This window comes from Xenopus tropicalis, chromosome 8 (genome assembly GCF_000004195.4).
Source record: "Xenopus tropicalis strain Nigerian chromosome 8, UCB_Xtro_10.0, whole genome shotgun sequence".
Lineage (NCBI taxonomy): Eukaryota > Metazoa > Chordata > Amphibia > Anura > Pipidae > Xenopus > Xenopus tropicalis.
The window spans coordinates 34,256,290-34,273,328 of record NC_030684.2 but is presented as its reverse complement, the minus strand read 5'-3'; the positions used below and the strand labels follow the sequence as shown (position 1 = coordinate 34,273,328).

The following is a 17,039-nucleotide window of genomic DNA, read 5'->3' as shown; positions in this document are numbered from 1 at the left end:
CGACTTTTTCGGAGCCGTCGCGACGAGTACGAAAGTTTTGGATTCATTCAAGCTTCAGTATCGTGACTTTCCTTGGGCCAGGTTGGAGCTGCAGAGTGCCATTGAGCCCTATGGGAGACTTTCCTTGGGCCGGGTTGGAGCTGCAGAGTGCCACTGAGCCCTATGGGAGACTTTCCTTGGGCCAGGTTGGAGCTGCAGAGTGCCATTGAGCCCTATGGGAGACTTTCCTTGGGCCGGGTTGGAGCTGCAGAGTGCCATTGAGCCCTATGGGAGACTTTCCTTGGGCCGGGTTGGAGCTGCAGATGCCATTGAGCCCTATGGGAGACTTTCCTTGGGCCGGGTTGGAGCTGCAGAGTGCCATTGAGCCCTATGGGAGACTTTCCTTGGGCCAGGTTGGAGCTGCAGAGTGCCATTGAGCCCTATGGGAGACTTTACTTGGGCCGGGTTGGAGCTGCAGAGTGCCATTGAGCCCTATGGGAGACTTTCCTTGGGCCAGGTTGGAGCTGCAGAGTGCCATTGAGCCCTATGGGAGACTTTCCTTGGGCCAGGTTGGAGCTGCAGAGTGCCATTGAGCCCTATGGGAGACTTTACTTGGGCCGGGTTGGAGCTGCAGAGTGCCATTGAGCCCTATGGGAGACTTTCCTTGGGCCGGGTTGGAGCTGCAGAGTGCCATTGAGCCCTATGGGAGACTTTCCTTGGGTCAGGTTGGAGCTGCAGAGTGCCATTGAGCCCTATGGGAGGCTTTCCTTGGGCCGGGTTGGAGCTGCAGAGTGCCATTGAGCCCTATGGGAGACTTTCCTTGGGCCGGGTTGGAGCTGCAGAGTGCCATTGAGCCCTATGGGAGGCTTTCCTTGGGCCGGGTTGGAGCTGCAGAGTGCCATTGAGCCCTATGGGAGACTTTCCTTGGGCCAGGTTGGAGCTGCAGAGTGCCATTGAGCCCTATGGGAGACTTTCCTTGGGCTGGGTTGGAGCTGCAGAGTGGCATTGAGCCCTATGGGAGACTTCCAAAATCATGCAAAGTCTGAAAGTTTTGCCCGCCGTTTACGAAAAAAGTCGTGACAATATACGAGCAAATCGTAATAGCTACGAAAAAGTCGCGACAATTCGCGAAGTCGTAACGGCGACGAAAAAAATCGCAAAAATACGAAGAAGTCGCAAAATGTTCGTTTCCAATACGAATTTTTCCCATTCGCTACACTCGGTATAGAGAAGAAAATGGTGGCAAATAGGGGCACATTTATTAAAACTCGTTTTTTTCTGGCCTTAAAAGTCATATAAACTCTACAGAATTTAGAATAGTGGAGGGCACTCCGGCTAAGATACACTTGCCCTTTAAAAAGACCAAAAAAATTACGTATGTATATAGATGAAAATCTAGGTGCTAGGGTTTCACAAATCCCCCCATAAGAGGATTATATATACCAACAAAACTCTCACATAAACCCTGCACACCAGAAGAAAAATCTTTCAGGGAGGTACTATAGTTAAAAAAACATTTTTATTGATCAGGTCATTACATAGCACATAGGTATATAATACATATAAATAATCACTCACTATGATAAACCTTCAGAGGAAGGAACAAAAAACTCGAGTTCTGGCAAAAACCCATTCATGAATCTCGAAATTATCTAGAAGTAAGAAAAAATCCGACTTTATCTCAAAATTGCTTAGCAAATATGCCCCCTAATGTACACAAATCACAAATAAATTGGAAAAACAGGAAGAATTGGAACTGAGAAAAGATTCAGGGGAAACCCTTTGCAGTGTAAAAATGATAGATATACTGGAAAGCAGTTGTATAAAGCATTGTATAGATATTAAATACCAGAAAACAAATGAAAAAGACAATAAAATAATAAATAAAAGAATAAATAAAAGAGTCTGAAAATGATTTTAAAATGCTTAATTGTGTTTTATTTAACTGTGTTAAAACATTTTTTATTCTGTGAGATAATGCCAAGCTACTTTTGTTTCAATGTAACAGGTTTGTCTGACAAAGGTGCTTGACCTGAACGATGCGCTGTCCCAATATGCTTGGTATCCCTGCACAGTTACAACCCATTTTGTCAATTTCTGGTTAAAGGTATGTTCCCATAAATGTGTTGCATGAATCCTAAAATGTCAGCTTGATTAGAAGAATCATATATTCAGTGTCGGACTGGCCCACCAGGATACCAGGAAAACTCCCTGTGGGCCCAGGTGTAAGTGGGCCCTCCTGCTCCTGACCATTTGGCCTACTTCATGGTCATTCCCTATTACTGAATAGGCAGAAAGGGGAGAAATAGATGGAAGAATAGATGCTAGCATGTAAATAACAGACTAGGAGAATAAAGAGGTTGGGTGAAGGAAGGAGGAAAGTTAGTTTGGAAAGTGGGCCTGGGATTTAAGGATTTCTGGTGGGCCCCTGGGGTCCCAGTCCAACACTGCATATATTTGTTACATAATGACTCCATGTAAATCTGAAATCTAAAATGATATTAAGAGATACATTTCAGATCATTCATTTATACCATATATCGAATACATTCTAATTACACATCTGCCAGTAGCAGTGATGAGCAAATCTGTCCCGTTCCGCTTTGCTGAAAAAAAACTGCTGAAAAATTCACAAACGGCAAAAAATTAGCAATTAGTCAATAATGGGCACCAATATTTTCTTCCGACCATTTTGTGACCATTTTTTTCTTATGCGCGCAACTCTTTTTCTCACTCCAAATACATTAAAGCCAACACGCATTTTTTCTCTGTGAATTTTTTTTGTTGCAAAATTTGCTCATCATTAGCCGGTAGTGTTTTTTATGGTTTCAGATACCATATACTTTTGCCATACAATACCTAAATATGAAAACTGTGTTGTCAATCCTTTTTTTATCACGTGACTAACTGTTCTCATGTATATTATTTCCATTATATTTCTATGAAGATTCTCATTCATCCAGGTCATGATATACAGTATCTAGTAGAATTAAGTCTAAAACAACTGGACTTTTCTGAGTTTTTTTAAACTGAAGAAGCCACTCGGATGAGTGGTGAAACGTTTTCAAGAAAAACTCAGAAAAGTCCAGTTGTTTTAGACTTACTGTAATTCTACTAGATATTTCCATTATATTATTTCTATAGTATCATCTTTTTTTTTACTGATAGAACCCTTTACTAAAGCTTTGCCGTAGAATGGAGTAAATTACTTGAAAACTGTTTTGGCAATCTCAGTTTTTCTTTTCAGGCCTACTTTAGTCGACCTGTGGTAGTTGCTGCTGTTATTGTCCACTTGGTGACAGATGGGACCTATATTAATGACCAGAAGCCAGAGACCATAAGTGTGCAGTTAATCGACACTAAGGAACAACTACATGATTTAGGTATATATGCATAAAATAATACCTGTTCTGTAATGAATGTTATAATATGTTAGAGCAATTTGATTCGTCCAGTAGAACGGCAGGGCAACTCACAGTCCTTATTAGCACTTAGCTAGCTATATGTGTTAAACTTTATCACCTATTATTCTGAGGCCCGTTACCCAGACAAGTCTATAGGGTTGACTCACTAAAGGTTGACAAGCGTTATCACATGATTTTTTGCGTTAAAATTGACGTGAAAAAAACACACGATTTGCTAAAGTATTATTGCATGCGTTAAGTCGCATATCGCGTGCGTTAAATAGTGTGCAACCACATGCGTTAATTCTCGCACAGAAATAATACTAACGCATGATTCACAAACACTTAGGCGCGCTAAATATCGCATTAGTCTATGCGAAAATTAACACCTACTTGGGGCAGGCAGTAATTATAGAAAAGTACAGTTCATGAGCTTTTGGCAACACAATATGGACTTTGCAGTGGGATTTATTCAAGTCTGTGTTGGCCCTAGAGTGATGCAGCCGCCAGTTTGCAGGGAAATGGTCATTTTCAGAACAGTATTTTTTCGAAAGTAATATGGCATGTATGGCTAATATAGCGTGCAGTTTTTCGCATGATGCAACAGTTTGTGCACACTGGGTTAATTAGCATGCGTTGCGTCAAATACCGCACGGAAATAGTCTTTGCGACTTAAATAACGCAAACAGCATTGCGTCTAAATTAACGCAAGTGTCCTTTTAGTGAATCGTGCACTAAGACGCGAAAAATAAGACGCGATAAAATTTTTAACGCATGCTATAAATAGCGCTCGTTTTAACGCACCTTAGTGAATCAACCCTTATGTCTACTCACCAGTAGTATGTTCAAAAACACATTAGAAAGCCAATACATGTATTATTGCAGCAAATCGGGTGATCCAAACTTTATTCCAAAGTGCTAAAGTATTGGCTTTCTAATTTTTTTCTTGAGGCCTATGTCTATGCCATTTCTATTAGAATCCTTGTTAAACAAACAGTTGTTCCTTTTTGATTGATTAGCTTTTTTTATGTAATAATAATTACCTAAAACTTGATGTTAAACATATTATCCATGGTTAAAATGTGCTGGGACCTTTATCACAGCAACAATGCGGTTGTATTCTTAAAAGAGAAGGAAAGTCATTTTGGCATTTTACTGGAAAAAGATTTGCCACATTAGTGCCAGATAGAACACTATATTTATTCTGCAGAAAGCTTTACCATACTTGAGTAACAACCCTAGAAGCTCCCTCCTTTTGTTTAAGGCAGCAGCTGCCTTTTAAATAGCTTCCTGCTACAGCTCTAGCTGTTGGTAGCTCAGATCACACATTCCTAAGGGGGGGAGGGAGTTCTTAGCATTCTTGTGGGAGGGGGAGCAGGAGATGGGAGAGGGGAGAGAGCAGACTCTGGCCCCAGTAATGAAGGATTTTCCTGAGAGAGGAAGTCGATTTCCCTAAGAACATGCTTACAAAAAAGGAGACCAGAAATCCTGTGTTTCTTTTGATAGAGGACTCAATGCAGCGTTTCTGTGAATGCTTATGGCTGTATTTACATGGACCTTTCTTATAAAGCTTACTTAACATTAACATTTCTCTCCAGACTTGGCACCTACATTAAAATGCAAAATAATCTCGCCTAATTTATGTTCTTTGCTCCTGTAATTGGAACCTCAGCATTAAACAGCTTCCCCTAGGACCCAGCAACTAGACCCTGTCTAAATATTTCTTGTTACAGTGTAATGTAATGAAGCCAAAAGATTGCCAGATTGTTGTTAATTTACATGCTGTGCTGGTAAGGAGCATTCTCCCTGGGGAATTTTCTTACATCTGTAATTAAGTTGTTTGACAGCTTTAGATTATAGGTAGGAATAGCATTCACTCTGACAGTACTCTCCTATTGGGCTTCTTGTTTTTCATTTTTAAATACTCTCCTATTGGGCTTCTTGTTCTTCATATTTAAATGCTTTTTTAGAAACCTTTGGGCAGGATACTTCATATTAAGAAAATAACTATTACCTAGAAAACTCTAGCATTCTGGGTAATAAATCTCATACTTGTACTGTTGCTTTTTGCTGTTCCTGATTATTTAGAATTAGCCATTCTGGCTTTCTTCTAAATATATTAACTTTCTGATGCTGTTAGTATTAGGTTTGTGGTGTGCACTTATTAAACTGCTTTTCCATGTAACTATTCCTGTACAGGAACGTAATATATGCTTTATCTAAATAGTTATAATAGTTATATCTAAATCAGTGATCCACAACATGTTGCTCCCCAACCCCTTGGATGTTGTTCCCAGTGGCCTCAAAGTAGGTGCTTATTTTTGAATTCCTGACTTGGAGGCATATTTTGGTTGTATAAAAGCCAATGTAAAGCCAAACAGAGCCTCCTGTAGGCTGCCAGTCCACATAGGGGCTATTAGGTAGCCAATTTGAACTCATATTGCTACCTCCTTGAACTTTTTTCATGCTTGTGTTGCTCCCCAACACATTTTCCATTTAAATGTGGCTCAAGAGTATAAAAGGTTGGGGATCCCTGATCTAAATAGTGCTTTCAGTTGCAGCACTTTACACTGTCTTTCCCAAAAGATACTTAGGGGCTGATTTACTAATCCACGAATCCGAATTCCGAATGGGAAAAAATTGGATTGGAAACGAACATTTTGCGACTTTTTCATATTTTTTGCGATGTTTTCGTCGCCGTCACGACTTTTTCGTAGCCGATACGACTTGCGCAAATTGACGCAACTTTTTCGTAGCCGTTACAACTTGTGCAAATTGTCGTGCCTTTTTCGTATTGAGCGCTAGTAAACGGCGGGCAAACCTTTCCAATTTTTTCGCGACAGCTACGAAAAAGTCGCGACAATTCGCACAAGTCGTAACGGCTACGGAAAAGTCGCGACAATTTACGAAAAAGTCGCGACGGCGGCGAAAAAATCGCAAAATACAGATCATTACGAAAAAAACACATTCGGACGTTCGTGGATTAGTAAATCAGCCCCTTAGAGTATCTCCAATCATTGCCCAAAGGTGCTGGGTGTGAAGGAATTCTAGTTACCCAACAACATGTATTCAATTTAATGAAAATATCAAAAAGTTGACTATGCATTTCACTATACAACAGGTTAATTTGAGTCTCTATCAGTGTATCACATTCTTGCTAAATTGACTGAAGTCATAGAGACACGTTGCTCTTTTGAGAATGCTTAATCATAGTAGATTGTTGGAGGCGAGTCGCCTTTAATCAAACGTTTGGTTCTCCTTTTTGCTTTTAGGTCTTTCACTCATAAATTTGAATTAAACTAAATCAGATTTGTGTTGGCAAGAAAGTGCCTAATTATCTTATTAGTATACTCTGAAAGTCTAGTCCCCGGCCTCAATTATTTGCAGATATTAGCATCAGAATTTTGGTAGTTGCCAGTACTTGATATGATGTAATCTGTGACAAGCCTCCAAAAGACACTATTAGAAAAAAATCTCACATGGATTTATTCTTATATATATATATATATATATATATATATAAAACATTACAAATAATAACATGACAATAATAACAGAACATGTTGATGAAGGATTATTATTAGTTTGTATTTTATTTTTTGCATTGATTTCATTTTATAAGTAGTACTTTCATAGCCCCAAAAGCCTGCAGAATGGTTTCTGCACCTGTAATTAGTATACATGAAAAGGTACAGGTATGGGACCCGTTATCCAGAATGCTCGGGACCTGGGGTATTCCAGATAAGGGGTCATTCCGTAATTCGTATCTCCTAACTTAAGTCTACTTAAAAAAATATTTAAACAGTAATTAAATCCAATAGGATTGTTTTGGCTCCAATAAGGATGAATTATATCTTAGTTGGGATCAAGTACAGGTACAGTTTTATTAATACAGAGAAAAGGGAATCATTTAACCATTAAATAAACCCAACAGGACTGTTCTGCCCCAATAAGGGGTAATTATATCTTAGTTGGGATCAAGTACAGGTACTGTTTTATTATTACAGAGAAAAGGGAATCATTTAACCATTAAATAAACCCAATAGGACTGTTCTGCCCCAATAAGGGGTAATTATATCTTAGTTGGGATCAAGTACAGGTACTGTTTTATTATTACAGAGAAAAAGGAAACTATTTTTTTAAATGTGAATTATTTCATTAAAATGGAGTCTATGGGAGATGGCCTTTCCGTAATTCATAACTTTCTGTATAATGGGTTTTCGGATAAGGAAAAAACTTTCAATAAATATTTTTTTAAATTGTACGGGACCTCATAATTGAAGATTGTTCAGAGCACTAGCACTAAGCTTTCATGAGTATGTCCTACTTATGTCCTTTACAGCCAAGCTCAGACTCTTGTGGCCCAGCCTCACCTTTTGCTTTTTCGATGCACGATGATTACCACGACCCCATGTACCCAGACATCACACACATATTAATTGTAAACAAAACCGGAATAAATGTGACCCAAATACATTTTTAGACCACAGTCTTCATAAAGTGATTCTGCGGTTAAATCTGAAGGTGATCTTGTAACACATTTCTAGCAAGTGTTGGCATTGCATGAAATAGAATAGGGGACATTTGAAAACAGCAATATCAGCGTTGGAGCTTCGTAGGACTTAACTCCCACAAATAATGACATGAAATTAATTTTCACTCACTTTAATTTCATCTTGCTTCTTGGTTGCCAGCCACATTTCATAACTTTGGTAATTGACCTGGCATCTGCCAGGAAGTGCTGGCCAGTAATGTTGGAAAGGAAGACAAACTTCTGATGTCTCTCTTTTTATTTTTTCCATGGCAGGTGTCCATATTCTTAGCTGCAGAAACAATCCTCTGGTAATTTCTGTGATGCATGACCTCAGTCGCCCTTTCTACCACAGCCAAACTGTCCTCGTTAGTTTTACGTCTAATTTTGTGGCCATCTCTGGGGTGGCACTACGCTCCTTCCATGATTTTGACCCTGTCACCATCAGCAGCTGTCAAAGGGGAGAGATATACAGTGCAGTTGAGCAAAGGTAAGACTTTCTACTAACCTCATTGGTTGCTTTCTAGTTTCAAAACTTTCAAACACAGAACCATCAATTGTAAGCATTATTGTTGTAATCATCTTGGTTATTAATAAAATGAATAGGCTTCAATATTGCTTTGAGACTTTGCTTTCCAGTAGACTAGTTTATTGGAGACACTTGAACAAATGCAATTTTTTTTTTGTAAATTTGTACACCCAGAGGTCACTGCTCTTACAAGGTTGCCTATTGCATCAGGACTTTTTATAGACGTCAAGCTATGTGTGTTTACACTTACAGCAAACAGTGATTAATATGTTTCATTATCATTCCCAGCAATGTAAACGAGTTATGATTATAATCTTGACATGATATTTTGATCTTTATCATATCTTTATCTTCTGGATGTTTTTTAGACTTGTGGGGGGATGTGTTTTTGACCAAATAAGCTGTGAGAAAATAAATTGTGCCATGCATTTCGATACATAGGAATTCAGGTTTGTTTTTCCTTCCCCCCCCCTTTTAAAGATAAGACTTGTCCTTAGAAAATCAATTTCCTCAATGAAAATTCATTCAAGTGCTTGGCTGCTCTTCAAAGAATAAACTGAAATCTTAACCAGTTTACTGCTGGAGACTGACACTGACACTGCACTGAGATACTGCACATTTATACTCATTCAATCTACAAAGGCCTCTGTCTCAGCCAGGGTCAGTTTTAGGAATTTTGTGGCCAGCTGAAAGGAAATTTTGCTCCCCATGTGAAAGAGAATTGCTATTCTGGGCCTTAGCCCACATTTGTCACTAAATATAATGGAGACCTGAAATGGGGCCCCTGATCATCAAGCACACTGGAATTGCTTTGTCCCTGTTTTTCTCCTCGAAGAAACACTGTGTTCATTCCTTAACAATTTAACCCTAAGCAGAGACAAACAGGTAGAATTGGATTGCATAGAATTTCACATTGTGATGAAAGAGCAGCTAGACAGTTTAGGTCAAGTGCAAAAACGAGAGAAACAATTCTGTCGGTAGAGTCAGTTACACAAAGAGAAAACCTCAGCTTTTATCAAAAATTAAGAATAAAGGCTTTAGTAGATAATTCATTTATCAGGACAAAACTTTACAAATGTGGTAGATGCATCAAATATGTTTTGTGTGTGTTATTAGAAGTTTCATTATGTCTATAATAACTTGCAAAAGTTAATATATCATTTCTCCCTTGTGCAGTACTGCATTTTAAACACTTCAGCACCTATTAATAAAGTAAAAAAAATAAATGAGTTATTACAATTGATGCTTTTTCAGTTCAACCTGCTTATAAAAATACGATTGCAGTGAAAATATTTAAGATATTAATTTGATACAACTTCTGCAGCAAATGTACAATGAATCTTTTTCACAGATAACCCTAGAATGCTGATACGATTTTTATTGCTATATTGCTAATTTATTTACTTACCTCGAATAGACAGGAACTTTATAACTTAATAAACAAGTAGATAGACAGCAGATTGGCATTTTTGGACTGTGCTGTACATCAGGCTGAAACTGTGGCAACCAATGCCAAGGCTAAAGAGAAGAAGTACAAGCATCACAAAGGAGCTCTGAAAACTTGTGGATACCCTGATTGGGCATTTATCAAAACAAAATGAAGGGCAAGCAAAAACACCAGACCAACAAACAGAAGGTATGCGGATGGAACATCAGAAAAACTTTGTTGAGAATTTTCAACAAACATTGCATTGTCATGTTTTTCAACCCAAACAACAGAAGAGACAGAAGTTGGTGCACCCAATAGACCCAACACCAAAGCACATGAAAAGTAATGCTGTCTAGTGTAGTAAAGAGTCCTCTGATCGATACACTGCAGAGACAAAACAACTGCTCAGGACAAGTCTATCTAATCTTAAGGAAAAAGGACACTTCTGTGAAGGAAGCCATTTATACCAAACTGGAAAAACCATCCCTGAACACTGCTTGTCAGCAATTTACAGTGACACGATTACTCCAGCAGTTTCACAACTATTCACACTTCCAGTCCATGTAACTTGAAAAATTAACACCTGCCCAATGAGAATCATGGTACCATTGTGACTGGATCACTCTTTTACACGTCTGTGAGTTTCAGCCAATACCTAATTGAATACGTTCAATAAAACCATTGAATGTCTGTGACTGTACTATCCTAAAGGATTTATATTCCACGGTATTACCTACCACACATTTGAACTGAAGAAGCCACTCGGATGAGTCCAGTAGCTTTAGACTTAATTCTACTAGATACTACAGTGTCTACAGTATCTAGTAGAATTAAGTCTAAAGCTACTGGACTCATCGGAGTGGCTTCTTCAGTTCAAATCATGACCTGGATGAATGAAAATCTTTATGCTCCAACCCTACCATGCACACACACTTGCAGGGCTGCTTCTGCAATGTGACAGGTGGCAAGGAGCAGCAACTACCAGGGCAGTAAAAAAAAAGACACCTCTGGTAACTTTAAGAGCCAAATTTCCATTTTTCAAAATAAAAATTTGGCTCTGCTAGTGCAGAGAGCACAATAGCTCTCTCTGCATTAGCAATGAGCCCCCCCCCCTCCCTTGACCCACAAGCTGAGTTTCTGTGGCTACTGTTACTCTTTCTATCTGGTCAGTGGATAACGTGTGTCCCTGTGCTACCAGACATGACTGGTGGGCAGGAGACTGCCACTGAGACCTTCTCTTTCAGCTGGCAGGTTTTTACTGCCTTATTCCTACAGCTGCCAAAGGCTTAGTCTTTTTCTTCTTTTCTTTGGATAAGTTGACTGTTTATTTGGCTACTCTCTTCAAAAGCTGTTTTTTCCCTACAATGTTATTTTTGTTGGAATTAATTCCTTCATATACAAGTAAATAGAGACAGGAATGGTTGGTGTTTGGATTGAGCACATGATTGTGTGTGTATTAAATATGCACTTCTACATCTTGCCTTGTGGGTTAAATGCTTTTCATTTCAAAAATCTGTTTCAGTTTTTGCCTTTATTATTTGCTCTTTTTACACCTTTGTAATATTATTTGGCAAGATGAAAATTGTTCTGGATCAGTGAGTAAAAATATTGGTACCTTTTGTTCTTTTTTCTTAACCCATGTTTAGGTGTAATAAAGACATAGTGGTCAAATTCAAGCACTAATTGCAGCAATGTACCTCCTAAACTTAATTTTTTTGAACATGTGCAAATCTAAAGTCTATTTTTCTCTCTGAAGCCATTGCAAACGTCAATCACCCTGTTCAAAATAATCTCTACTAAATATTGGTCTTCAGTGCCTGGATCCTTAGCAGTTGTATACCTTGATAACTGCCTCTGTGTGCACATTTGATGGGCCAAGCCAAGTGCATTGGAAGTGTACACGTTTCCATAAATTAGTTGGGACATGTAGAACTTAGACATTCCATGCCCTGTTGTCTTCTTTTTCTGGTACTACAGAGACAGAAGAAGAGCACCCAAGGTAGTTAATGTGTTCAAAGCTACAAAGTTTACAGCAGATGAAGTAACCCATAACAAAGTAACTTAGGTTGCGAGAGCTTGAAGTTGTGGAATTCCCTCCCCGAAACAGTTGTACTGGCTGATACATTATATAGCTTTAAGAAGGGGCTGGATGGATTCTTAGCAAGTTAGGGAATACAGGGTTATGGGGGATAGCTCTCAGTACAAGTGAGGGAATACAGGGTTATGGGAGATAGCTCTCAGTACAAGTGAGGGAATACAGGGGTATGGGAGATAGCTCTCAGTACAAGTGAGGGAATACAGGGGTAGGGGAGATAGCTCTCAGTACAATTGAGGGAATACAGGGGTAGGGGAGATAGCTCTCAGTACAAGTGAGGGAATACAGGGGTAGGGGAGATAGCTCTCAGTACAAGTGAGGGAATACAGGGGTGGGGAGATAGCTCTCAGTACAAGTGAGGGAATACAGGGGTATGGGAGATAGCTCTCAGTACAAGTGAGGGAATACAGGGGTATGGGAGATAGCTCTCAGTACAAGTGAGGGAATACAGGGGTAGGGGAGATAGCTCTCAGTACAAGTGAGGGAATACAGGGGTGGGGAGATAGCTCTCAGTACAAGTGAGGGAATACAGGGGTATGGGAGATAGCTCTCAGTACAAGTGAGGGAATACAGGGGTATGGGAGATAGATCTTAGTACAAGTGAGGGAATACAGGGGTAGGAGAGATAGCTCTCCGTACAAGTGAGGGAATACAGGGGTATGGAAGATAGCTCTCAGTACAAGTGAGGGAATACAGGGGTAGGGGAGATAGCTCTCAGTACAAGTGAGGGAATACAGGGTTATGGGAGATAGCTCTCAGTACAAGTGAGGGAATACAGGGGTAGGGGAGATAGCTCTCAGTACAAGTGAGGGAATACAGGGGTAGGGGAGATAGCTCTCAGTACAAGTGAGGGAATACAGGGTTATGGGAGATAGCTCTTAGTACAAGTTGATCCAGGGACTGGTCCGATTGCCATCTTGGAGTCAGGAAGGATTTTTTTTCCCTCTGCGGCAAATTAGAGAGGCTTCAAATGGGGTTTTTTTGCCTTCCTCTGTATCAACTAGTAGTTAGGCAGGTTATATATAGGCATTATGGTTGAACGTGATGGACGTATGTCTTTTTTCAACCCAACTTACTATGTAGGTTAAAAAAAGATACGTTGATCGAGTTCAACAATCAAGTATAACCTTTTCAAAACAATCAACAAAAGCAATAGCCAACTATAACAACCCTAACTTTCTTCAATGAGATGCTCAACCCTGGATTTGTGGGCAAGCCATAAAGGCTCAGGCCTAGGGTGACAGTCTTTTTAGGGCAGCATGACACCCGGACTGCATAGTTAGTAGCTCAGTGTGTAAAGCCTGGAAGGGTGGAACAAATAGGTGGCCAGTCTAGGGGAGTATTGAACAAACATCCACTCTTGTGGTTGCTGTAAGTTGTAGTCCAACAACATCTGAAGGGATTTCAGTTGCTTGTGTCTGATCTATCAGTTCATCACTCTAGAGGTCTGTAAAAGTCGGGCTTTTTATCCCATATACAAGCTCCTTGCATAAACTTTAAAAAAAAAATTAGTGTTTTATACACCTTAATCAACAGTATATTTTTATATAAAATTATACAAGCACTGTGTTGATTTTACAGTTTTGCAAAAAAATTTAGAAATAAAGTGGGGAAAAAATACTGTTTGTTTTTTCTGGCTCCAGTGAACCATGTTTTATAGCTAATAATCTCAGTAAGCTGCCAAAAAGGGCTTGTGTGTTAGAAAGAGAAGTTCTATTATTTGAGACATCCATGTGTATGCATCCATTACCCCTTATATTTGAGTGTCGATTACTTAGAAGCAGACGTTTCATGCAAAGTTCCCATTCCTTGAAGTTAGGAACAGATGTAAGCATTAAGCAAATTCATTACATTCTGTGCAAGAACAAGCTGAGACACCAAGAAGCATGGTAACTTCAAGCACCTTCCCACTTGTTTAATTTCTTTGCTCCTTTCAATAAAATCTGGGGTCCCTGAGCCAGAATCAACAATTCTTTTTGTATAGACTGTTCTTGTGTCCATAATGTGTATCTGGTTCCAGTTAAATAATCTTTTCAGTTTACTGTTAGTTTGCTATTTAAAGTAGACACAGTTATTATATTTGGAATTTTTTGCTTTTTCGTGCATTAAGTAAGTTACATAGTTACATAGTTACATAGTTACATAGGGTTGAAAAAAGACCATTGTCCATCAAGTTCAACCCATCCGAGTAAACCCAGCACACAACCTATACTAACCAATCTATACACTCACATACATAGACTATATATATACAACCAGTAATACTAACTGTAGATATTAGTATCACAATAGCCTTGGATATTCTGCTTGTTCAAAAACTCATCCAGGCCCCTCTTAAAGGCATTAACAGAGTCTGCCATTACCACATCTCTAGGAAGGGCATTCCACAGCCTCACTGCCCTCACCGTGAAAAACCACCTACGCTGCTTCAAATGGAAGCTCTGTTCCTCTAATCTATAGGGGTGACCTCTGGTGCGCTGATTGTTTTTATGGGAAAAAAGAACATCCCCCAACTGCCTATAATCCCCTCTAATGTACTTGTACAGAGTAATCATGTCCCCTCGCAAGCGCCTCTTTTCCAGAGAAAACAACCCCAACCTCGACAGTCTAACCTCATAGCTTAAATCTTCCATCCCCTTTACCAGTTTAGTTGCAGTCTCTGCACTCTCTCCAGCTCATTAATATCCTTCTTAAGGACTGGAGCCCAAAACTGCACTGCATACTCAAGGTGAGGCCTTACCAGGGACCTATAAAGCGGCAAAAATATGTTCTCATCCCTTGAGTCAATGCCCTTTTTTATACAAGACAGCACTTTATTTGCTGTAGTAGCCACAGAATGACACTGCCTGGAATTAGACAACTTGTGATCTACAAAAACCCCTAGATCCTTCTCCATTAAGGATGCCCCCAACACACTACCATTCAGTAGATAGTTTGCGTTTATATTATTCCTACCAAAGTGCATAACTTTGCACTTGTCAACATTGAACCTCATTTTCCAGTTTGCTGCCCAGTTTTCCAATTTTGTCAAATCGCTCTGCAAAGCGGCAGCATCCTGCATGGAACTTATAGTTTTGCACAATTTAGTGTCATCAGCAAAAATAGAAACAGTACTCTCTATGCCCACCTCCAGGTCATTAATAAACAAGTTAAAAAGCAAAGGACCAAGGACTGACCCCTGCGGTACTCCACTAACCACACTGGCCCAATTAGAAAATATTCCATTTACCACCACTCTTTGTACTCTATCCTTCAGCCAGTTTTCTATCCAATTTGTATATGTTATTTTTCATAATGACACCAAATACATTTCCTATTAACTTTCCATTATACTAATGAATTTTAAAGTTATTTGTCAATGTAATAGATATTAAAAACAGTTTCTTTTAGTTCCTTACTTTTTCCTGAACTGTTGGTTGAGACTATAGGGGCCAACATTTTATTTCATAATGCAAAATATCATATTCAGGTTTACTATGCATACATGCATAAATACAGCACTATACCAGCATTAATGCAAGTTAAAGTGGGAACCATGGAGCTACCCCCCAGTTGCACTCGGTAGTGGTGGCTTCAGGGCTCCCACAACTACCGTATATACTCAAGTATAAGCCGAGGTACCTAAGTTTACCTAAGAAAACTGGAAAAACTTATTGACTCGAGTATAAGCCTAGGGTGGGAAATGCAGCAGCTACTGCTAAGTTTCATCAAAATAAATACCAATAAAATTACATTAATTGAGGCATCAGTGGGGTATATGTTTTTCAATATTTATTTCAAAGAAAAACAGTAAACTAGCTCTGTAAGCGGAGAAGAGGGTCAACAAAAACAATATGAGTACTACCCCATGTTCATTGCACATTGGCAAACTGACAGCAGACCCAGTCCCGGAGGAGATGTAAGGGGAAATAAGTATTGCTAGTGGGAGCCTAGGCCAGGGCACTGGAGGGTCTGGCTGTGGGTGGCCTAATTTTCACACAAAGGAGGGTGCTAGTCTAGAGGGACCCATGGCACCCGACTCGAGTATAAGCCGAGGGTGACTTTTTTCAGCACATTTTGGGTGCTGAAAAACTAGGCTTATACTCGAGTATATACAGTATATAGAAATGCAAGGACTGCATGTTAACACGAGTACCTTTTAATAAATAGGAATATTGGTGCAACTTGCTGTGGCCATAACTGCACTTGCAGTCGCAAATGACCCCTTAAATAATTATATTATAATTCAATTTAGGTTTACAATCACTTTAATCAGGGGTTGGATACAATAACATATTCAGTGCCAGCATGGGAAGCCAAGGACTATTAAAAAAACCTGGAATTTAGTCACTAACAGAACTATCAAATATCTCCATCCTTGCCCATTTTTTTCACCCTTATATACTTAAGATGGTCATATATGCTTAATCATTTTGTACAATTTTTGAACCATGTGAGGGCTCCAAATTGCCCTGATAGTTTTCGTACAATTGCAATTGGTACTTTAGTCGATTGGACAGGTTAAACATTTTTCAGTCTGATAACAATAAAATCTGCATGGGGGTCCTACATTGCATTTCCAGGATATCAGTTTCTTATGATTGGTGTCTGCCAACTATTATTTTTAGCAAATTTTAGTCTAAATGTAATTAAGATCAATGTATTTAAATGTACGATTGATATCCAAACATTCGTTGGAAGAAGTCTAAAATCTGAACATATATGGCTTCCTTTACCCTTCTATCAATAGTGCATCACAGAAACTGCAATGTAGTCATTTTATTTATATAACCATATTATTATTTATTTAAATAAATATATAAAAATCTATTTTAATAACTATATTGCAGTTTCTGAGGGAACTCACTCACTGCATGTTAGAAGCACGTTAGATGTCAATTCAACCTTGCACACTGCACAGTACTAGTCTTATTGTTTCTTCTTCATAGACAATATTAGTCTTATTTGTTTTAACAAACCATCACTAAACGCAGTAATGAGAAGCAGTATCTTGTCCTATCCAATGGACATTAATTCTCTCAAACACAGACTTTGATTGTTCCCCTAACTTCTAATTTATCCTAAGTCCTTGG

General features: G+C 39.1%; 1 protein-coding gene across 1 annotated transcript in view; it reads left to right on the top strand.

Moving 5' to 3' along the window:
• pappa (pappalysin 1) overlaps positions 1–17,039 on the top strand; it is a 160,439-nt gene that overhangs the window by 98,437 nt on the left and 44,963 nt on the right. The window contains exons 11-13 of the mRNA XM_002935204.5: positions 1,988–2,086; positions 3,227–3,362; positions 8,191–8,404. Of these exons, the coding sequence (XP_002935250.1) occupies positions 1,988–2,086; positions 3,227–3,362; positions 8,191–8,404 (449 nt within the window). The remainder of the gene's footprint in view (positions 1–1,987; positions 2,087–3,226; positions 3,363–8,190; positions 8,405–17,039) is intronic.